Below are 22,810 nucleotides of genomic sequence, written 5' to 3' on the forward strand. Positions count from 1 at the left end.
GAATGTAACAGAGATAGTTCCCATGACAGATTTCACTGAAATACTATATATTTCATTAAAATATATGGTCCCCTGAGCACCACCAAGTGTGATTACTAAGCAGAGTTAGGAGTTAGCCTTGAGCACCACTGAGTCTGATTCAATATCTCTTCATCTTTCCCCCCAAAAGAAATTTCTTATGGGGAGTCAGAGATAGTTCATATGCTAAGAGCATGCTTTTTATGCAGGATGCCCTGGTTCAACCCCCAGTACAGTGCAGGGTCTCCCAAGCACCACCTGAAGTAAACTTGAGCACAGAGCCAGCCCTCAGCAATTCTAAGTGTGATGCAAAAGTTTTTTTTTGTTTTGTTTTGTTTTTTGGGTCACACCCGGCAGTGCACAAGGGTTACTCCTGGCTCTATGCTCAGAAATAGCTCCTGGGGCCCGGAGAGATAGCACAGCGGCGTTTGCCTTGCAAGCAGCCGATCCAGGACCAAAGGTGGTTGGTTCGAATCCCAGTGTCCCACATGGTCCCCCGTGCCTGCCAGGAGCTATTTCTGAGCAGACAGCCAGGAGTAACCCCTGAGCACCGCCGGGTGTGGCCCAAAAACCAAAAAAAAAAAAAAAAAAAAAGAGAGAAAGAAATAGCTCCTGGCAGGCACGGGGACCATATGGGACGCCGGGATTTGAACCAACCACCTTAGGTCCTGGATAGGCTGTTTGCAAGGCAAACGCCACTGTGTTATCTCTCCGGCCCCGCAAAAGTATTTTTTTTCTATCGCAAGTTATTTCCCCAACTTGCAAGTTAAAGAAATTATGAAGAGGGATTGGAGCAATAACACAGCGGTAAGGCATTTATTTGCCTTGCATGCGGCTGATCCAGGACAGACCTTGGTTCGATATCCCAGAGTCCCATATTGCCAGGAGTGATTTCTGAGTGCATAGCCAGAAGTAACCCCTGAACATCATAGATTGTGGCCAAAAAAATTATGACGACTGAAAATTATTTTTTTTGGAAGTGCACGCAGTGTTATTGAGAAGATGCAGTCTCCCCAGGAAAGTCCTGCAAAACTAAGGGGAGCACTCTGGAAAGAAGGCTGTTCTTTGCATGTGCGCCCTTGCGGGGCTGCTGGCCATTTGATGGGAAACTTGTCCTTTTGTCTCTCCTTTTTTCCCTTTCTGGTGCCTGGGTTGGGCCCAGGGAAGCTAGATGCAAATCCTGTGCCCCCACAGAGCTCCATCACAGGTCTCCTTTGAGTAAAAATTATTTCTAGGGGGCAAGAGAGATACTGCACAGTGGGAGGGCACTTGCCTTGCATGCAGCAGACCTGGGACAGACCTGGGTTTGGTTCTAGGCATCCCATATGTTCCCCCGAGCTTGCCAGGAGCGATTTCTGAGCACAGAGCCAGGACTAACTAAAAATGTCTTTTTGTTTTGTTTTGTTTTGTTTTGGGGTCACACTTTAAATGGATGTGATACTGAGGGATTATTGGGTGACACTAAAATCACACCTGGTGATTCCAAGCTCTGTACTCAGTAATTCATTCCTCGAAGGCTCCAGGAACCATACGGTATTCCCAGAATTGAACCAGGAATCAAACCTGGGTCACCTGCTTGCAAGGCAAGCATCTTACCTGCTGTGCTAGTGCTCCAGCTTCTAAAAACTCTTTGTTTTTGGTTTTTGGTTTTTGGGTCACACCTGGCAGCGCTCAGGGGTTGCTCCTGGCTCTATGCTCAGAAATCGCTCCTGCCAGGCTCAGGGGGACCATATAGAATGCTGGGATTCGAACCACCATCCTTCTGCATGCAAGGCGAACGCCTTGCCTCCATCTATCTCTCGGCCCCCTTTGTTTTGTTTTGAGGCCACACCTGCTGAGGGATGCCAGAGATTGGAATTGAACCCAGGTCAGCCACGTGCAAACACCCTACCAGCTGCGCTATCATTCAGGTCCCTCAAAAAGTGTCTCTTATATATGGTATATAAAGAAACATAATACGGAAACTACAAAAGGCCAAATTTATCGGACCTGCAGATTTTGTTAACAGAACTAAGATTAAGTACAAAGATGGGTGACTAGGAGTGCACTTAAGACGGTGGTGGAAGAAGCTGGGCTCTGAGGTTCCATCCCCTGGCATCCTAAGCCAGGGGTGATTTCTGAGCACATAGCCAGGAGTAATCCCTGAGAGTCACCAGGTGTGGCCCAAAAAAACAAAATAAAATAAAATAAAATAAAAATAAAAGTATAATTAACAATATTGTAAATCCCAGCATCTCGATAAAAATGGCAAAAAACTTTTTATATGAAAAACAGGAGTCAGAACAATACTTCTGCTTACCAACCAAGACGAAAAAACAACCCCCCAATGAATGAAGATTGCCAAGAAACAGGAAGTAGTTTATTTTAAAAATAAAATTTTTTATTTTTAATTGCTTGTTTGTTCCTTGTTTTGCTTTGAGGTCACACCCGGTGCAAGGAGTGTGCAAGGTGAGAACCCTACCCTAGCTGCAGATCTATCTCCCCTATTTCAAGGACTTTGTTTTCTTTTGGTCAGAGTGAGGTGGCTGTGATCAGGGCTTACTCCTGGTGGGTTCAGGAAATTCTTGGTATGGGATGCCCAAGGATCTAGCCCATATGGCCTGCGTGCCAACCCTCTTTATATCTCCCTAGCCACACAGAGCTGGCAAGCCTAGGGTGGGGAATGACCTTGTCTAAGCCGGAAGACTAACACGCCCAGAATGAGGTAGAGGCAGGGATTTCAGGACCGGGCACCCAGAGGGAAGGAAACGGGGAGGGCAATTGTGGAGAGAACCCAAGGTCCTGTAATTTCCAGGGAACAGATCTCCAGGAAGCCAGTTCACAATAAGAGAGGGCTAAATTAAAAAGATGTGTGGAGGGGACAGAGAGATAGCACAGGGTAGGCCGTTTGCCTTGCATGCAGACCCAGAACGGATCCAGGTTTGATTCCCTGCATCCCTTATGGTCCCCTGGGCCTGTCAGGAGTGATTTCTGAGAGCAGAGCCAGGAAGAACCCCTGAGCGTCGCCGGGTGTGGCCCCAAAACAAAACAAAAATAAAAAAATAAAAATATGTGGGGGCCGTAGAGAGAGCATGGAGGTAGTGCATTTGCCTTGCATGCAGAAGGTCGGTGGTTAGAATCCCGGCATCCCATATGGTTTCTTTTTTTTTTTTTTGGTTTTTGGGCCACACCCGGCGGTGCTCAGGGGTTACTCCTGGCTGTCTGCTCAGAAATAGCTCCTGGCAGGCACGGGGGACCATATGGGACACCGGGATTCGAACCAACCACCTTTGGTCCTGGATTGGCTGCTTGCAAGGCAAACACCACTGTGCTATCTCTCCGGGCCCCCATATGGTTTCTTGAGCCTGCCAGGAGCAATTACTGAGCATAGAGCCAGGAGTGACCCCTGAGGGCTGCCAAACCAAAAAAATAAAAATATAATTAAAATGGCTTGACAGGATGGGTAATCAATCTCCATTAAGGATTTAGCCTAAAGCCAAGGCCTCTGAACTCCTCCCAGAAATCCACTAAGCCCCACCCACAGGAAAGGGGCGTTCCAGAGGCCTGATTGCAGTGCATCTTGGGAGCGGAAGTCGGGTGCACGGCATGCTAGGAATTGTAGTTCGGCACAGATCTTGCGCTGTCACTTGAAAGGCAGGTCCAGAAAGCGGTGATGCTCTCTGGGCAGGGTGCCCCTCCTACGGCGGCACCGCGTACCCGGGGCCGTATCCTCTCTCCGCAAGGCATGGCACTTCCACGCCTCCACGATCTGCTCAGCCTGCCGGGGAAGGCCCGCATGAGAGTCCCGCAGTGCCCTCGTCCTTTCGAGGTGCTCCCGGCTCCTTCTTTTTCGCTCTTCCTTCCACCCGCACCTCGGTCCTCACCGGGATGAGAGGCTCCAACCGGTTCTGCTCTTCCAGGGCGCTCAGCTCCGCTGGGGCCAGCAAGGCCAGTCTCAGTTCTCGCACCACAGGAGCTGCCACTTCAGCCACCGGCCTCTCCAGCACCGCCTGCAAATGCACACTCAGCTACTCTCTGAACTTGGGGTTCCTGTGCCCAAGCCCCCCCTCCCCATCCAGCTCCCGGGCCCTCATTTACCGCGCCCACACGCGCCCAGCTCCTCGCGGCCAGGACCAGCTCACACTCATCCACGCAGAGCTTGTCGCTACGCAGCAGGGGCAGCAGCGCGGGCGCCGACAGCTCCAGGAAGCCACGCGTGCGGAGCACCTCCTGCAGGCCCTCCAGTGGGTCAAGGGGTGCAGGAGGATGGGGGTGGTTAGGGTATGAATTTGCGGGGTTGTACCTTGCTGTGGGACTCTATGAAGGCCAGGCAACGCCCCTGCAGTGGACCCAGGCCAAAGGTGACCGCAACCTGGGAGCAGAATGAGGGGGGTCCTATTGAAGGTTGAAGCCACTAGCCTGCACCCAGAGATTGTTGCCAGCCTGTCCAGCAGCTCCCACCTGCAAGGCCTCACACACCAGCTCCACGTCCAGTATTTTCCCCACAAATTCAAGGCACAGCTGGAACAGAAACAGGTGTCGGTGTGGGAAGGCTCTGCTCCTGCCCCGGCTTCAACCCACTCCTCCCAGTTTTAACCGATCCAGTGCAAATGTTTCCTCCTCCAGGAAGTCTTCTCTCTCACTGGTGGCAGGACTAGCAAGACATTCTGTACAGTCTTGGCACAGTCTGTCATACTATTGAGGAGATGGAGCCATCACACCTCATGGTGTGCAGGGCTTACTCCTGGCTCTACATTCAGGGATTACCTTTGTTTTGGCTTGGTTTGGTTTGGTTTGGTTTGGGTGTTTAGGACACATCTGGTGATGCTCAGAGGTTACTCTTGGCTTTGCACTCAAGAATCACTCTTCGGGAGCCGGAGTGATAACACAATGGTAAGGCATTTGCCTTGCACGCTGCTGACCCTGGACAAACCCAGGTTCTATCCCTGGCATTCCATATTGGTTCACTGAGTCTGCCCAGAGCGATTTCTGAGTGCAGAGCCAAGAGTAACATCTGAGTGTTGCTGGGTGTGGCCCCAAAACTAAAAACCAAAAAAAAAAAAAAAAAGAATCAGGGGCCAGAGCGATGGCATGGAGCAGTAAGGCATCTATCTGCCTTGCCAGTGCAAGCCTAGGATGGACCACGGTTCGATCCCCCAGCGTCCCTATGGTCCCCCAAGCCAGGAGCGATTTCTCAGTGCATAGGAGTAACCCCTGAGCATCACTGGATATGGCTCAAAACAACAGCCAACAAAAAAGAGTCACTCCTTCTGGGGCCAAAGAGATGATTCAGTGGGGAAGGTGCTTTCCTTTCCATGCAGCCAACCCCTAAGCATTCCCAGACATGACTACAAATAAATAAATAAATAAATAAATAAAAATAGAAAACACCCACTCTTGCTAGTGTTTGGGGAACCATATGAAAACCTGGGTCAGATGCCTGCGAGGCAAGCACACTATCTGCTGTACTATCTCTCCACACCCTTCAGAGTTTATTCTTGGAAGGACTCAGCACCATATGTGATGCCAGAGATCTAATCTGTATCAACCACTATATCTCTCTGGCCTCCTGTCATACCTTTTTTAGACCATTTGAAGCCTCTGTCTTTGAAAAACAGAGATCAAGCCAGCCTGTCCTTATGTCTAGGCACCAGCCATAAATAGCCTATCTGCCCCATGGCACAGGCAAAGAGAACCACCCAGACTTCTCAGTATTAGTACAGGTACCAGGCAGGATGTGAACTAAGTGCACAGGGGTAAGGGAAATGAGACAGGCTGGCAAAAAAACCCACCTCTCGAAGCTCCTCTAGCCCATATTCCACAGCAGCAGTCAACACTTCCAGCACCTGTCGAGTGGGTGTTTGGGGAATGGAAGGGAGTTTCCCCTGCCCCTCAAACCAACCCCTGCCTCTCCCACCCTGGCCCCACCCAGTGGGCTCACAGAGTGGCGGTGAAGCTTCACAGTGTTAGTATATAGGAACTCCATCACTGCTAGGAAGGCCTCGGCTGGCACAGTGCTCAGCACCAGAGGGCTAGGTACCCTGGTGTCCAGAAGTCGCTGGAAGAAATTGCATCTACAGGCCAATAAGCACCGGTGGGCAAACACCTCCTGCCGTTCCTGACCAACCACAAATCGGACATCACTGTGTGAGAGACAGAAAGTGAGGAGAGAAGAGGACAGAGCTGAGTATACAACTCTACAGTTGTCTTTGTCTGCTGTGGGCCTGATTGGTCTTAAAAGAGACCAGGATGCTGGGGCCGAATGATAGTACAGCAGGTATGGCACTTGCCTTGCATGCAGCCAACCCAGGTTCCATCCCTGACATCTCATATGATCCCCTGAACCTGCCAGTAGTTATCCTGAGCTCAGAGCCAGGAAGTAACCTCTGAGCACTGCCAGGTGTGGTCCAAAAGACAAAAAAGAAAGAGCAAGCCTAGTTTGTCCAGCTCAAGATATGAGACCAGGGCCCAAATTATAGTCCCAACTCTACCAACTCCACTGTGCTTGAGCTAAATGACTCTCAGTTCTCACTGGAAAAGAGGTGGTAATCTCAAACCCTCAAATCTGAAAGGAGGCAGTTAGACTTGATTGCTGGAAAGGCACCAGGGCCCAAACTGCAGTTGATTTCATCTTCTCCTCCCCCTTCCTCTCCTACTCCACCCCCCTCCAAGCCCGAGTCTTGAGGAAGTTCTTCTAGGTTCCTTCACACACTGCAAACTCAGCTTTTTCCAGCCTCCTCCAGATCAGAGAGGGTACAGGATGCCCCATCTTGAAGCCAGACCACATTTTCCATTTTTTCTCTTATGTTTTCACATTTTCCATTTTCATGAGCACTTCTAACCCTGGTTTCTGGGCCTTAGAACAATGTAGGGAATAGGAGAGGAGGCAGAAGATAAAGTCTGGACTACTTGGAACCTCATAGTGCCAAGTCCAGGGCCTGAGATACCCACATGCGGGTGAAACTTCTCCCCTAAGCAGTAGACGGAGAGGCAGTAACCCTGGGGGAGAAACCCAGTTCCTAGTAGGGGTCCAGAAAACTAAATTCTGTCCTGGCAGCCCTGCCCCCACACTCTGTCTGGTTTCGGATGCCACTAGTATCACAGGCAGGCAGAGGGGAACCCAGGCAACCCCCTTGGCTACTTCCTGCCTGGGACTCTGACTCAATCCCTTGAGTTTAGTTCCTCTTACGAATCTCTAGTTCTCAAAACAGGTCATCTTGGGGCCGGGCGGTGGCGCTGGAGGTAAGGTGCCTGCCTTGCCTGCGCTAGCCTAGGACGGACCGCGGTTCGATCCCCCGGCGTCCCATATGGTCCCCATATGTTGCCAGGAGCAACTTCTGAGCGCATAGCCAGGAGTAACCCCTGAGCGTCACAGGGTGTGGCCCAAAAACCAAAAAAAAAAAAAAAAAAAAAAACAGGTCATCTGTTCCTTTGCCTCCCCAGAGACTCAGTCTGCATCCTTTTTTTTTTTTTTTTTTTTTTTTGGTTTTTGGGCCACACCCAGTGACGCTCAGGGGTTACTCCTGGCTATGCGCTCAGAAGTCGCTCCTGGCTTGGGGGACCATATGGGACGCCGGGGGATCGAACCGCGGTCCGTCTCCTAGGCTAGCGCAGGTAAGGCAGGCACCTTACCTCCAGCGCCACCGCCCGGCCCTCAGTCTGCATCCTTGATCTCAGTATCCAGTGGGCAGAAGGCTGTTCTTTGCCCGGAACCCCAGATACAGACAAGTCTGCCTACTTCTCACTCTGAGTCTTCTGCCCCACTTGGGGCTCTCAGGACATCATGGACACTGAGGGATAAGAGTACCCCCTCTACACCTGATTTCTTCCAGGTCAGAAGGGTCAATGGGCCCGGAGAGATAGCACAGCGGCATTTGCCTTTTAAGCAGCCGATCCAGGACCAAAGGTTGTTGGTTCGAATCCCGGTGTCCCATATGGTCCCCCGTGCCTGCCAGGAGCTATTTCTGAGCAGACAGCCAGGAGTAACCCCTGAGCACTGCTGGGTGTGGCCCAAAAACAAAAAACAAAAAACAAAAAAAAAAAAAAAAAAAAAAGAAGGGTCAAGCCCAAACTCCCCCCCCCCCCACACACACACACACCAGTATTCTGGGCTTCCTCAGTCATGGGGCCCAGAAAGCCATCAAGAAGAAACCCAGCAGGACCCACCCCCTCACCTGTAGAGGGGGTTGTTGATGAGGCTTCGAAGTGCTGTGGAGAAAGGTGCAGCCTCCCCATGCATTACCAGTCCTGGGGTCTCCATGGGTGTGTGGGGCTGGGGACAACAGGTAGAATAGCCCAGAATGCCTGCCAGTAGGGGGGAGGAAGCAGGAGGCCTGACCAGGCCCTAGAGCTGGGAAGACCAGGAAAGGCCTCGGAGGGAGGAGCAAGAGCTTCTGTTTGCTGAAGGCCTGTTGGCTGAAAAGTGAAATTTTAGGGATGGGGCAGGAGAGATGTGCTCCAGAAGCATTAGTAGCCAGTGGAGGTGGCCAAATGGGGAGACGAGAGGACAGATTCGAGGAGGGGGCGAGAGGCAGAGGTGGAGCTGGCCAGAGGAGAGAGGCTGGCGGCTGGCAGCTGCTGAGTCCCAGCTGGGAGCCTGCCCAGGCAGCACCCGGGTGGGGAGCCAGTGCGTTTCCAGGGAAACTGCAGAGAGGCCAGGAGGAGGCCCCGCCTACTCTCACAGGCTTGGGGCAAGCTTGAGCTCCCAGAGGAGCCCCAAATGATGCAGATGGTCTCTGCACCTTGTTCCCTTATGCGCCTGGATTCTGAGTTCTTACTCCTGTCCCTCCCAGCACACCCCCAAGAGCCTGTGAGAGTGATCCAAGTCTGGGGACTTCTTGGTAATAAGAGCAATTTCCAGGACCCAAAGCCCAGATGTTCGGGAGATGACCATCTGGTCCCTCCAGACTGAGGTCAGATGAGGAGGTGTCAGAGTCTGACAGGGTATCATGGCCTCTGGCATTCTTGCAATACAAGCTGAGGGGGGGAAGGAGGAGGATCTGGGCACATAGGGTGTGGCATTCTGGAACCAAGCCCCAGGGCAATTGGGTCAGGAAGCTGGACTCCAGGTTTGCCTGATCACCATTGCGTCAGGTCAGATCTGTCAGCTTGGTATCCCTCCCCCTCACTGCCCTGAGCTGAGGAAGTCATCCAAGCCCCACCTTGTCTGCTCTGGGAACGGAAATGTTTGTCCTTGTCAAGGCTGATGAGGAGAAGATAGAGCCATGACGTGGTCCTTCCTGTGAGCTAGATCCTAATTCCCTAGCAGCCACCTCCATAATCTCCAAGTCTCCCCATAGCCCGACCTCTGTGACTGGCTCATAAGAGGGAAAGGCCAGTTTTCAGAGAAAGAATGGATGGTGGCTGGGTGGGTGGGCAGGAAGACCTTTCTGGAAGAGAGCCCCTTTCTGCCCCTGTGCCCTGTTACCCTGGCCAAGACAATACACGGGCACCCTTCACTCAGCACGTGTTCATAAGCAGAGTAGGGCTGGATAGAGGGATGGGAGGAGGGAGGATTGCTTGCCTAGCTACCCATGGCAACCCCACAACACAGGCAAGGGGCCTTCCCATCTGCCCATCGTTGGGGCAAGAGCTGTGGAGAGTGCTTGGAGGCCAAAGGCAGATGTGACTCAGGCGCCTCGGGGAGTTTCGGGAGAAGGAAGATCCCCTGATTCTGGAGGTACAGCCAGAGGCCAAAAGCTGAGGGTGGAAGGAGTTTCATGAGTCATCCGTCCCCAGCCTTACCAGTTATGGGGAATTTTATGCTACCCTCCAACTGATAAAGGTATGAGATGACTGGGCTCAGTAGCCACAGGGCTAAAGGCTCTGAATCTGTCTCCTAGCAGCAGTAAGAGGTCTGTCCATTATCCAAGCTTGGGTGGACACCTCCCCTTCTACTGAAGTTAGGTGGGGAGAAACAAGTGTGGCAGGAGTAAAAGCACAGAGGGTAGGGTATTTGTCTTGCACACAGCTGACCCAAGTTCAATCCCCAGCATCCCATATGGTCCCCTGAGCCTGCCTGTGTGGCCCAAAAAGACAAAAAAGAAAAAATTAAGTATATCTATTGTTTACTGATTTTGTAGTGCCAGGGATTGAACTCAGGGCCTCACACATGCAAGACAAGTATTGCTCTACTGCTGAGCTGCACAGCCTGTCCTAAGAGTATCCAGAGATGTCCATGGTACTGGGAAAAAGCAAACAAGCTTGTGGGTGGGCACTGCTGAGATCAGCTAACTAGGATTTCTTATATGTTTAACAGCCCTTCTCCCTCTGAAATCTGATTCCAGAGTGGCTGATCTACCTGTCCCCCAAACACAGGTAAGAAATGGATGATGGGGGCAAAACCCTTATCAGAGTAAGTGGGTAGTGTGCTAAGAAAGATGGTCAGTGGTGTCCTCCTGTCCAAATGTGGATGGTCCAGTCAGCAGGTCCATGGCTGGCAGGCCACTGCCCCCAGGACGCCAGGAGGAGGAGGCTTCCAAAGATGCCGGACTCAAACTGTCCACAGCAAGGCCCCCAGGCCGCCTGCCCAGCATTGATGAAGCCCGTCCAGCGGGTCCCGGCCCTGCCTCCCGCCGAGGCTCGGTGCTGGGCCCGGTTGCCTCCTTTTCCCGCCGCAACTCGCTGGCTGGGCCAGGTCTAGGAGTTGGAGGTCGGCGACCATCCCTGGGCCCGGTGCCTCCTCTCAGCTCCCGGATCAGCTTCTCGGGGTTGCCCCTGGCACCGGTCCGCCGGGTGGCACCCTCATACCGCATGGAGCCAGCGCCGGGGGAGCGCTGGGAGGCTGCCCGAGCTCAGCGTGCCCTGGAAGCGGCACTGGCTTGGGGCCTGCGAGATGCCTGCTACTTGGGCACCGAGGCTGGGCAACTGGCCCGGGAACTCTGCGAGCAGGTGCATGTTCGCCTGCGGGAGCTCAGCCCGCCACGCTACAAGCTGGTATGCAGTGTAGTGCTGGGGCCACGTGGGGGTCAAGGGGTGCATGTGGTCAGCCGTGCACTCTGGGACGCCGCCAACGATGGGCTAGTCTCTGCCTCCTTCACCAACACCTCACTCTTCGCCGTGGCCATTGTGCACGGGCTCTACTGTGAGTGAGCAGGACTTGGACTTCTGCAAAAACGTTTTTATTATCCATCCCAGGAGGAGGCCCTTCCTGGGGCTCACATCCCAATAAATAAATGTCTTGTCAATAAATAAAAGTGGTCCATAAATAGCGCCCCCTAGCAGGGAGCTAAGGCTCAGGCTTATCTTGGAGTAAGGGTAAGAGATAGATGCCAAGGGCAGGCAGCTTCTAACCCCAGTAAAGCTGGTCCCTGATTCCCTGGGGGATGCGGCCCAAGCCCCCAGGGAAGCACCAAAGGGACAGGGAGGGCCACCAGAGTCTTCCAGGCAGAGGCCAGCAGGCTCTGAGGTTTGGGGCCTAGGCTGGGCAGCGGTCCCGGAGCAGGCGCAGGGCGTAGCGGAGACGTTGACGGAGGTCTGGGGAGCAGCCCAGCTGCCGGAGGTGAGAAGCGAGGTAAGTACAAGCACTGCGATTTCGGGCCACAAAAGTCACAAGGAGGGGTTCCCAGCCACTGAGGATCAGCTTGGTGTGGTCCCCATAGAAGTTTACCTGTGCATGACAGAAAAGCATAATCAGGACTGAGGCCCAGTTTCTTCCCAAGACTCTCCCCACAATTCCAGAGGGCCTCTTACTTGGACGGTGCCATCACTAAACAGCATGAGCAGGGCCTGATCCGTCTTGACCCACTGCAGCAAAAGTGGGGGGACAGGTAACTCCACTTCTTCCACACTGGGCAGATCTCCACCCTAGGGAGAAAGGTCACTTGTCTGAAAATCCAAGACTATCATTGTCTGTGGTTCAACTCTAGCTCTGAGCTGGCAGCAACATACCCTGCCCCCCCCCAAGGCAACTAAGAAGGGATTGGGTATGTTTATAGCCCTTCTGCCCAACTCCAGTCCACACACACACCTTCATGAGCCGTTGCTCCATGTAGGAGGCAAAATACCGGAGGACCCCCAGCTGTGGCTGCAGGGCCCGGGGCACAGCTCCCACAGAAAAGGAGAAATGCTTCATGCTTGTTGGGTTGTAGTGCACGGTCCTGGAGCAAAAAAGGCAGATCAGAGGGCACCCTGCAATGACGCTCCACCCTGAGAGCCCAGGTGCCCATAACAAACTTACTTCCTATTGGCCGACAGCGCCATGTGTGTGCCATTGTTGAAGAGCACAGCCACACGGCGGCTGGAGAGTTGATAGCCAAAGCCAAACTTGTTGGAGTAGTCAACCCACTTGCTGACCCACACCAGTGGCTCTGGCTGTGCCAGGGGAGCAGGGTTCTGTTCGGCTGACATAGGAAAGAAAGGATGAGGAACTGTTCCTGGTCTCTAAGCCAAAGCCCTCCCACACGGTTTCAAATACCAGACGTCAGCGTTACCTGGAGGCATGAAGGCCAGGCAGTTTCTCAGAGCACAGAGGGCAGATTCTACCACCGTGGCCACTGTCAGGCCTTCTTCAAATCCTAAAAGGAACAGGGCACTGGAAATTAGACAGGGGTTTCCCCAAACTGGTCCCATGGCTCAGCCCCACAATCATACACCACTTCTCCTCCTGTTGCTCACCATCTCCACTACTCGCCAGCGTGCCCCGGGGTGAGCTGTCCTCAGGTGCTGTCTCTACTAGGCTGGGAGGGGCTGGACCTGAAGCTGGGGGAACCTGGGAAATTGGGTAAAGGGAAGGAAACTGAAATCCAAATCCTGGAGTCCATGACCCAGCCTGGCCCTCGAACCCCGGGCACCTTAGGTCAGCCATCCTGGCTAATGAGACACAGCCAATTAGACTACCACGAGGCAAGATGCTTCATCAGCCTCTTTTATCCCTGCTTCCCGCAGCTGCTGGGGTGGGGTGAGTCAGGGAATCCCTGCCCACGTGAGCGCTCACCTCAGGCCTGGCATCCTGCTGACTGATGGATGCCCGAGTGAAGCCATTCACCAAACAGGAGATCTCGTCCCGCTCCTCAGGATGGTTCTTATCTGAGGAGGGTGTGGGGGATATATTCCTCATCATGCTGCCCAGCCCCCTGCTCTCCACAGGAATAATACAGATAAGCAAAGCCAAGTGCCCAAGTGACACAAACTCTCCCAGGGGTTCAGAGGAACCCAGGCTCACATCCCAATCAAGTAGCCAGTCCCCTGACACTCTGTAGCCTACAATGACTGATCCTCCAAACTTACTCTTGTTCTTCTTTCTGCCAAAGAGGCTCTTGGTAACTTTGACGAACAGGATCTTTGCTGGGTTAAGGGGTATCAGGTCTGGTACTGTCACACAGCTGCTGACAGGGAGCCGATCGGGGGTGTAGCCCTGAGGAGGGGAGTAGCATGAACAGAGGGCCCCAGGAGACCTCTTACTGCTCCCCTCAGTCTCCCCTGGGAATAAACAGGTAGGAAATAGATGAGCCACACAGACCTTGGTGAAGAAGTCGTGGCGCAGGATCTGGTCAATTGAGGGGCGGTCTTGGGGCGAAGCACGAAGGATGGAGGCCAGGAGCTGGCGGGCATGCAGCGAGAGACTAGCGGGCAGTGTGTAATGAACCTGCTTGATGCAGCGGTACGTCTCCTTCAGGTCAACAGTCTCAAATGGGGGGCTCCCACAGAGCAGTGTATACCTGCGAGGCCCAAAAAGGGGTCAGGAGTGCAAGAGCCATTCCCACGTCCCCTACTCACCCATCGACACCATGGATGCTGGGACTCACATGACACAGCCAAGGGACCACACGTCTGCCTCAGGGCCATGGCCCTGTCTCTGCAGCACTTCCGGAGCCACATAATTGGGAGTACCACAGATGGTCCTGACAAGGGGCAGAGGCAAGGATAGGTTCAGACCAGTCCTGCTAGTCCCTTCCCTACCCCCACTGTGAGTTCAGACAAAGCAGCTGCCTGTCACCAAAGGCCAGAGAACTCCAGCTTGTCCTGGGACAATAGATGCCTGGGATGGCAGCTGAGTCCCCGCCCTCCTGCCTGGCCCAGCTGCTCAGCTGCTCTTCTGGTCCAGGGAGAGGCCACCCCCTCCTCGGCACTCTCCTCCGGGTCAGTGCGTGCATCACAAATCCCTGTCTTCTTCCCTTCGGTCTGTCAGATGTCCAAACAGACTGTCACCTCCTCTGGCTGGTGCCACCACACACATGGCAACACCAGCTGCCACATGTCCTAAAACCTCATCTGCCACACATGCTAGCTGTGTCATTTAACCAGCACATCTTACACCGACACAGGGCATCATGCCCTGCCACTCCCACACTCTCAAACACACTGCGACTGCTGCCTGCGCCTGTCCCCACAGCGGGCCAGCTGAACCCACCAAGAGTCCTTACATCCTCTTTTCTCTCATGGATTCCGACCTTAGCTTCCCAGGAACCCAATTGCCACCTGCATAGCCACTCACATCCACATACACCCATACCCTTCATCCCTTCTTCATCTACACACACATAAGCACAGAGACATTCACACAGCCTTCATCCTTGTCAGTCTGTCTGTCTCTCTCTCTCTCTCACACACACACACAGCCTCATGCCTTTCCCCTCTATCACAGGCACACAGGAGACAGTCATGCCCTCCCACACACTCATGCACATCATCTGTGTCACACAGACTGTGGCCACCCCCCACCCCGAAACACTCACTTCTTCCTATGCTCTGGAGGTTCCAACCGTGTCGCCAGTCCAAAATCTCCCATCTTCAGTTCCATGTTCTCAGTGATAAAAAAATTTCCTGTGTGTGGGGGAAACACAGGGGCTCTGTGTCAGAACTGCTTTTTCCCTCTCTACCTCCTGCACCCCCCCAATACCCTGTGGCCCAGCTAGGAAGCCTCACCCAGCTTGAGATCCCGATGCAGGATGCCCCGATGGTGCAGGTACTTGAGTCCAGACAAGATCTGCCGCAGGTAGTAACGCACCTCTGGCTCCAGCAGGGTGTGCCGAGCCTTCCAGATGTGAGCCAGGGACTGCGGAAAGCCACAATCTCAGCCCCCTCCATCCCTTCCTCCCCGGAATCTAAGAAAGCCCGGATTCCAGCTCTGACTCTCCTTCCTCCGGATCCTCAGCACCTCCTCCCTCCCTCACCTTTCGGCTGCAGAGCTCCAGGAAAATGTAGATGTTGTCTGCGTCCTCAAAGTGATGCGAGAAACGCACGATGTGGCGGTGCTGCAGGTCTCGGTGAAGCTCAATCTCGTTTAGAATCTGCGGGGTGGGATGGAATGGGGGGGGCACCAGGCTTTCACCATCATCATCATCATCATCCTTCACTGGATCGATTCCATGCCACCGTCCCCCTTTCCCACCCCGCATCCGCCTGGGCCCAGACGCACCTTCTCCCTCTGATGCGGCTTGGTGATGCGGCTCTGCGAGATGACTTTGACCGCGTAGGCGCTGCCCGTCTCCCTGTCCGTGGCCTCATAGCAGCGGGCGAAACCCCCCTAGGAGGAGAGGGAAGAGGGAGCCTGAGCCAAGGACCTCTCGACAAGGCCCCGATCCCCGAACCCCCAGGGCCAGAGACGAGGTCTTGCTAGCTAGCACGCCCCCCGGATGGCTCCCAGCCTACCTTCCCCAGCAGGCGACCTTTGAAGTAGGTACGGCCGCTGCGTGGATCCGTGATGAGGCGCCCGGGATCCGGCGCCGGGGGCGGCCCAGCCAGCATCTCAGGTTCGGGTCCGGGTCCGGGCAGTCCACTCGGAGGTGGTCCGGGCCCGGCGGGAGGCGCGGGCCGGGCGGCAGCACGAGGGAAAGGGCGCGGGGACAGGAAACTGGTGGCGGGCTCCATGCAGGCGGCTCGGCGTGGCGCGGCGCAGCGCCCGCCCGGCTGGATCTCCGTTCCGCCCGGCCCGGCCGCGCGGAGCGCTGTCAGGACTCGCTACGCTGCGCTCGCGCCCGCGGGAGTTGGACGTTTTTATCAATGAACGCCTGCCCCTCCCTTCCCGGCGTTCCGTCACCGAGGGCCCGCCCACTTCCTGGCGACCAATCACGGAGCAGCCACAGCCTAGAGAGGGGACACGTCATCCTTAAGCTCCTCCCCTCCTCCCCATATGCTAAAAAGCCTTAGCCCCGCCCCTTTTCTATCCTTAAAGCCACAGCAGCACAACTAGTCACCCAGGGGATTCGACCGGGGGATATCAACACGTACACACATCCGCACTTGCTATTTTGGTGATCCTTTTTGTCTCTCACCTTTTTGGGTTCAATGCTTCAGCCCGAATAGAAGCCGAGCACCTACGGGCTTTTCCCCAGCAAATATTTTCAATCTGGGGCCGGAGAGATAACACAACTGGTAGGGCGTTTGCCTTGCATGCAGCCAACCCAGGATGGAGGTGGTTCGAATTCTGGCATCCCATATAGTCCCCTAGAGCCAGCCAGGAGCGATTTCTGAGCACAGAGCCAGGAGTAACCCCTGAGTGCCGCCGGATGTAACCCAAAAACCTATATATATATATATATATATTAATTACATATTAATATATCATATATTATAAATATATAAATAGCATATATTTTGGATCGTTGTTCCAGCCAGAGCAGTGAGGCAGGGAAGGCTCCCGAAGGTTTTTCCGAACTCATTCCTAAATCCTTGGCATACGTCCCCAAGTCCAATCCAGTGCTTCCCCCTTTAGGGCTTTGGAGGGATTGCACATTCCCACGTCTGGCTGCCACGGTGGTATTGGGGTGTCTTAGTAGTACTTAGCTTTCAAGGCTTTACACTGTGAGCTAGGCCGTATATATCTGCGGCTGCCCACTTCCACATCCTTAGACAAATCTCAGTCTCCTCTAGTCTCCAAATCAATTATAAAGCCATCCAATCAGTCTGAAAGATTTACTGAAAGCACTTAACAAGTGCCAAGCACCAGCTGAAAAAGACTGCTCAGAATTGCAGAGCTGGTGGAGTTTACATTCTGCTTTATGGCAATAGACAGTAGGCAAAACTATAAACAAAGTAATTGTAGGCTATAAAGGAAGTAAACGGAAGAGTAACCTTAGAGCTACTTTAGAAAGAATAGCCAAGGAAGTCAACAAATTGGGGCCAGAGAGATAGTATAGCAGGTAGTGAGCTTGCCTAACTAGAGTTTAATTCCTGAAATCCTATATGGTCTCCAGAGTACAACCAAGAATGATTCTTGAATGCAGAGCAGGAATAACCTCCCGAGCATTGCCTGGTGTAGCCCAAAAACAAAATTTTTTTTTGTTTTATAATTTTTATTATGAATTATGAGAACAAAAGATGCAAAGAAAGAGGATAAGGTAAAGTTACAGTGGAAGGACAATCACCCATAACATAATTATCAGAAGAAGTCCCCTTGCTGATATCTTAACTTTGAACTTTCACCAAAGAAAGTTAAGATAAATAAAACAGAATCCATGTGCAATTACTTTGTCCCTCAAGTCCCCAGATTGTAGCACATTATAATATTTCTTAACAGCACACAAGGCAATCTAAAGCCATCAAACTTACGTAACTCCTTAAACATTAGAGGCATAGTATTTTTTACATTTCCATGTACATGCATATTAGCTTAAGTTAACCTCAAATTTTAAGTGGGTGTGTTTTAAGGATTAGAGTCAAAGGAGCACAGTAAAAACGGTGTTAGAGTGGCAATTGTTGTTTGCATAGGCCCACCAAAATATGAGAGGCATGGAAAGGAATAGCCTTGGCCTAAATACAAAGAGATCCTACCCCTGAAGTTTCCTGGCATAAGACCAGCTCTAGGCCTCAGGAAAGTTATCGTTCGCTCCAAGACATTGTCCGTAGCGCCAACACACTTATCACACAGTCTCTGTTGTCGGTCTCATGTTTCTGTATTAAAGATTCTGGAATCTGCATGTCCTATATTGAAGTCATGATGTGGAGTGCCTTCTCGTTTCACCTCACCATGAAAGGGTGAGGTGAAAGGAAGCCCTGTCCTGTAAGCAGGTTGTTGTTGTTAAGTCTTCTCAGTGCTAAGGGAAGTCTCTTTTGAGCAGGACGATGTCTGAGCAGTGGTAGGGTCTTCCGTGGTAGAGGATTGCTTCCAGGTGATGTTATAGACAAACCTCACCATAAAGGGGCAATACAGCAAGCCCTGTCCAGTAAGCAGGTCATTGTTCTTGTTGTCTTCTCAGTGTTAAGGGATGTCTCTTTTGAGTAGATCGATGTCAGAGCAGCTGTAGGGTCGTCCCTGGTACAGGAATGCCTCCGGGTGATGTTATATACAACCTTGGATGTTTTGTAAATGTCTTCTGTAGATCAAGGGGTAAATGGAGAATGCCCATTCTTCTGAGGCCTGTGCCAGGTCTTTATGTCAATGTTCAGGGTGTAAGATCTCATTGCACAACAAGATTTGTGTGTTCCCATTTCTATTAGATAAGAACTTATTGGTATGTATAGTATTTTCCCATGTTAGTGTGCCTACGCAAACAAGTAATAAAGCCACGTGGTGCTATCAGATATATGGGGGCATAAGAACCTTTCCAACAAGACCCATGACTTGGTTCAAACATAAGTATTAAACTGAGGGATTCTTTCACACCAAATTCCATATTGAGCAGTTCACAAAGAGAAGATAAAAAACATGGGGGGGATCATCACTGTATAAGAAAGTATTTAGCAAAAGTTATAGCCGTCAAAGAAAACACCCATAAAATGTTGAAAAGATATGCGTCATTTTTATGCCTTTTAAAATAGTTGGGTGGGTGTTAACTCTAGGGCACCACTTTGGTCTGTGAATTAGGACTCAACAGTACTTAAGTTAGAAAGGGTAAAAAAGGAGTAATGATAGGAGATAATGAAGTTAAAGAGAAATAGGGCTGGGCGGTGGCGCTGGAGGTAAGGTGCCTGCCTTGCCTGCGCTAGCCTAGGATGGACCGCGGTTCGATCCCCCGGCGTCCCATATGGTCCCCCAAGAAGCCAGGAGCAACTTCTGAGCGCATAGCCAGGAGTAACCCCTGAGCGTCACAGGGTGTGGCCCAAAAACCAAAAAAAAAAAAAAAAAGAGAAATATGAACTTATGAAGGGGTATGCAAAAGGGCAGAGTACAAAATGGACATTCTGCATACATAAAAACATAATTCAATGATAGTGAGTACTATTAATGTTTCTTGTGAGAGTACTATTAATGTTTCTTGTGCGCGCAGGGGCGATAGTAGCCCCCGCGCGATTTTTTTTTTTTTTTTTGGTTTTTGGGCCACACCCGGCAGTGCTCAGGGGTTACTCCTGGCTGTCTGCTCAGAAATAGCTCCTGGCAGGCACGGGGGACCATATGGGACACCGGGATTCGAACCAAACACCTTTGGTCCTGGATCGGCTGCTTGCAAGGCAAACACCGCTGTGCTATCTCTCCAGGCCCCCCCGCGCGATTTTGAGAATGTAGACTGGACAGAGATTACATACAAGTGCCAGCCAAACCTCCTCCTGCTAGGCTCCCGGCTCCCAGGAAGGAGAGATCCTTCAAGAAGCTGGGAGACCAGAAGTTCAGAGCCCCACCCAGACCCTCCCTAAGGAGCCGCATGGATAGTGGGGGAAGGCCTAGGGTACCTTCAAGCTCCACCAAGGGACCCAACTCACCGGCTTGCCCAGGCGTGTGGCCCGGGGAAGCCCTGGAGATCTGGAGCAAGGCGGCAGAGGGGTGCTGGGGTTACCCAAGTCCCGCACCCCCCCTAGGCCTGGCCAAGCAGGCCTCCGGCATGGCGTGGACTTGCCAAACCTCCTCCTGCTAGACTCCCCAAAACAAAATTTAAAAAGTCAACAAATCTCTATTGACTACCCAAAATTTGTCAATTTAACCTTCCAAACATCTCTGAAATCTCCCTACTTCTGTATGAGATAGCAAATAAGGGTTAAGAAATTTGCCTTGCACTGCACCAACCCTCGTTGGATTCCCCCCACAACATATGGTCTCCTGAGGCCCTCCAGGAGTGGTCCCTGAGTGCAGAGTCAGAAATAAGTCCTGAGACCAGAGCGATAGCACATGGAGTAGGGCATTTGCTTTGCACATTTCCCACTCAGGTTCAATCCACGGGTTCCTCTGAGTAGCCAGGAGTGATATCTGAATGCTGAGCCAGGAGTAACTCCTGAGTATTACTATGTATGGCCCCAAACTATACATATATATGTGTATGTATATATATAATCTGGGTCCAGAGAGATAGCACAAGGAGTAAGGCACATGCCTGACCAGGATTCAATCCCTGGCACTCCATATGGTCCCACAAACCTGCCAAGAGTATCCCTGAGCACAGAGCCAAGAGAAAGCCTTGAATACAGCCAGATGTGGTCCAACCCCCTAAAAAAAAAAAAAAAAGAAAAGAAAAGAAAAAGAAAAACACCTCTCTTTTCTCACACCTTAATCTGGTCTCAGAACTTTCTGCCAGGATTTTGCTACAATACCTTACCAGTTTCCCTGCCTTTCATAACATCAGCTTTCTTCACCCCAAATCCCCCAACAGGCCCATAGTGTCTTCTTTTAACCTTACCCTCCACAGCTAGAAGGAAGGATAAGTATTGAAGGGAGAATATAAACAGCTTGGGCCCGGAGAGATAGCACAGCGGCGTTTGCCTTGCAAGCAGACGATCCAGGACCAAAGGTGGTTGGTTCGAATCCCGGTGTCCCATATAGTCCCCCGTGCCTGCCAGGAGCTATTTCTGAGCAGACAGCCAGGAGTAACCCCTGAGCGCCGCCGGGTGTGGCCCCAAAACAAAACGAACAAACAAAAAAAAGAATCTAAACAGCTTGAAATGCAGAGAAATACCAGGAGTAGGACAGGAAGGATAGTACAGTATGTAGGGCACTTGCCTTGCACACACTATGCTTGAGTTTGAACTCCCTGAACATGCCTGAATAATCCCTGAACGTAGACCCAGGAGTAATCCCTGAATATGACCTGGTGTGACCCAAACCCGCATGTGTACGAGTGTGTGTGTGTGTGTGTGTGTGTGTGTGTGTGTGTGTGTGAGAGAGAGAGAGAGAGAGAGAGAGAGAGAGAGAGAGAGAGAGAGAGAGAGAGAGAGAGAGAGAGAGAATACAAGGAGCTAAACTGAATGAGAATCAGTGAGAAATGGGGTGGGGGGAGTGGTGCAGTTAATGGTTGAATTAATTTTTGGTGGACTCACAGGACCATATGGTACTGGGGATTGAATCTGGGCCTCTAGCCTGCAGAGGAAGTAAGTCTTAGAAGTTCAGTCTTTATCCATACAGAACAAAGGCTTTCCAGGAGATTGGCTTTGGTGGGGCCAAAAGAATGCATTCATAGGGGGAAGGGACTGAGAAGAGACAGAAAAGGCCTATCTGAGGGACTGGGAAAGTGACTCCAAAACCTAGAGTATGGGGCTGGAGAGATAGTATGGAGGTAAGGCATTTGCCTTGCATGCAGAAGGTGGGTGGTTCGACTCCCGGCATCCCATATGGTCCCTCGAGCCTGCCAGGAGCGATTTCTGAATGTAGAGCCAGGAGTAACCCCTGAGCAAAAAACAAAAACAAAACAAAACCTAGAGTACATGTTTTGCATGCAGGAAACCAGGCTTGATCCCCTGTATTGCTCAATACCCTAAACCTACTAGGACCCCTGGCAGACTCAGGGAACCATATGATTTTTCTTTTTCTTTTTCTTTTTTTCTTTTGGTTTTTAGATCACATCTGGCAGCACTCAGGGGTTCCTCCTGACTCTATGCTCAGAAATCGCTCCTGGCAGGCTCAGGGGACCACATGGGATGCCGGGATTCAAACCACCGACCTTCTGATTGCAAGACAAATGCCTTACCTCCATGCTATCTCTTCAGCCCCTCAGGGGACCATATGGGATGCTGGGAATCAAACTGAGATCTGTCCCAGGTCGGCCACATGCAAGGCAAATGCCCTACTGTCGTACTATCACTCTGGCCTGACGTATATTTTTTTGTTTGTTCGTTTTTTGGGCCACATCTAACAGTGATCAGGGGTTACTCCTGGCTCTATGCTCAGGAATTACTCCTGGTGGTCTTGAGGAACTATTAGATTACACCTGTTTTACCCAAAACAAAGATCATCCCTAGTTTCTTTGTTTCTATTTGTTTACAACTTGGTTCTACCCCAAAACAGAGATTGTCTTACAAGTAAACCTGGGCATACTAGCTCAGGATAGCCTGAGCTATTTGTCCTTACTCCCCAACCTGGGGAGGTCTCTGTACTCAATAAAAACAACAGTTCCAGGGGACTAAGAGATAGCACAGTGGTAGGGACTTTGCCTTACAAGCAGCCAATCTAGGATGGAGGGTGGTTCGAATTCCAGCATCCCTTATGGTCCCCTGTGCCTGCCAGGAGCAATTTCTGAGTACAGAGCCAGGAGTAACCCTAAGCTACTGGGTGTGACTCAAAAACAAAAACAAAAAGCAACAATAACGGGCCCGGAGAGATAACACAACGGCCTTTGCCTTGCAAGGAGCCGATCCAGGACCAAAGGTGGTTGGTTCGAATCCCGGTGTCCCATATGGTCCCCCGTGCCTGCCAGGAGCTATTTCTGAGCAGACAGCCAGGAGTAACCCCTGAGCATCGCTGGGTGAGGCCCTAAAACCAAAAAAAAAAAAAAAAAAAAAAAAAAAGCAACAATAACAACAAAAAATTTCAAAAAACAACAGTTCTGGCAGGCAAGCAGCTTACTCTTGTTTATGAGATAGAAGGTTGCCAGACTACCTGTGTTTCATCCTCAGCATGGTTTGGTTTATTTCATTAGTGACCCTGCTTCAGACTCATTCACCTGAGGTTGGAAATACGGCACATGGGGGTGATTTTACAAGGGATCATATGGAATGTTGAGGATCAAACTCT

The 22,810-nt window shown here is 51.7% G+C and overlaps 3 protein-coding genes across 5 annotated transcripts; 1 reads left to right on the forward strand and 2 right to left on the reverse strand.

The window, feature by feature from the left end:
- Positions 1-3,632: 3,632 nt before the first annotated feature.
- On the reverse strand, positions 3,633-8,576 carry BTBD19 (BTB domain containing 19). Of its 3 annotated transcripts, none has more exons than XM_049775002.1 (8): positions 8,172-8,576; positions 5,939-6,140; positions 5,750-5,772; positions 4,459-4,567; positions 4,301-4,369; positions 4,096-4,227; positions 3,882-4,007; positions 3,633-3,775 (listed from the first exon to the last, which is right to left on the reverse strand). In XM_049775002.1, exons 1-8 carry the CDS (start codon positions 8,255-8,257, stop codon positions 3,641-3,643), a joined length of 882 nt encoding a protein of 293 aa, XP_049630959.1. In that variant the 5' UTR covers positions 8,258-8,576; the 3' UTR covers positions 3,633-3,640. The 3 variants fall into 3 exon arrangements, with proteins under 3 accessions (XP_049630959.1, XP_049630960.1, XP_049630961.1); XM_049775003.1 differs by lacking the exon at positions 5,750-5,772 and adding an exon at positions 5,790-5,843 and having other exon boundaries at positions 4,459-4,518; XM_049775004.1 differs by lacking the exons at positions 4,459-4,567; positions 5,750-5,772.
- A 1,852-nt stretch (positions 8,577-10,428) lies between these two features.
- Positions 10,429-11,177, forward strand: DYNLT4 (dynein light chain Tctex-type 4). Its single transcript, XM_049775043.1, has one exon. It carries the CDS (start codon positions 10,429-10,431, stop codon positions 11,086-11,088), a length of 660 nt encoding a protein of 219 aa, XP_049631000.1. The 3' UTR covers positions 11,089-11,177.
- PLK3 (polo like kinase 3) lies at positions 11,109-15,923 on the reverse strand. Its single transcript, XM_049774742.1, has 15 exons — positions 15,589-15,923; positions 15,356-15,463; positions 15,111-15,227; positions 14,863-14,992; positions 14,673-14,760; positions 13,743-13,838; positions 13,457-13,655; positions 13,225-13,351; positions 12,932-13,023; positions 12,613-12,706; positions 12,429-12,512; positions 12,176-12,338; positions 11,966-12,095; positions 11,689-11,802; positions 11,109-11,605 (listed from the first exon to the last, which is right to left on the reverse strand). The coding sequence occupies exons 1-15, from the start codon at positions 15,805-15,807 to the stop codon at positions 11,414-11,416; spliced, it is 1,953 nt and encodes a 650-aa protein (XP_049630699.1). The 5' UTR covers positions 15,808-15,923; the 3' UTR covers positions 11,109-11,413.
- Between the last annotated feature and the right edge of the window lie 6,887 nt (positions 15,924-22,810).

The sequence above is a fragment of the Suncus etruscus genome, chromosome 6, assembly GCF_024139225.1.
Source record: "Suncus etruscus isolate mSunEtr1 chromosome 6, mSunEtr1.pri.cur, whole genome shotgun sequence".
Taxonomy (NCBI): domain Eukaryota; kingdom Metazoa; phylum Chordata; class Mammalia; order Eulipotyphla; family Soricidae; genus Suncus; species Suncus etruscus.

Bases quoted from the DNA above. Each gene is read 5' to 3' on its own strand.
- PLK3 (XM_049774742.1), bottom strand. From the start codon at position 15,807: ATGGAGCCCGCCACCAGTTTCCTGTCCCCGCGCCCTTTCCCTCGTGCT. The intron at 14,993-15,110 runs GTGAGGGAGGGA...GGCTTTCCGCAG, and splicing joins TGGAGCTCTGCAGCCGAAAG to TCCCTGGCTCACATCTGGAA. The intron at 13,839-14,672 runs GTGAGTGTTTCG...GCCCCTTGTCAG, and splicing joins CCTCCAGAGCATAGGAAGAA to GACCATCTGTGGTACTCCCA.
- BTBD19 (XM_049775002.1), bottom strand. From the start codon at position 8,257: ATGGAGACCCCAGGACTGGTAATGCATGGGGAGGCTGCACCTTTCTCC. The intron at 4,370-4,458 runs GTGGGAGCTGCT...TTCTGCTCCCAG, and splicing joins TGGTGTGTGAGGCCTTGCAG to GTTGCGGTCACCTTTGGCCT. The intron at 4,008-4,095 runs GTAAATGAGGGC...GTGCATTTGCAG, and splicing joins GCTGGGCGCGTGTGGGCGCG to GCGGTGCTGGAGAGGCCGGT.
- DYNLT4 (XM_049775043.1), top strand. From the start codon at position 10,429: ATGGCTGGCAGGCCACTGCCCCCAGGACGCCAGGAGGAGGAGGCTTCC.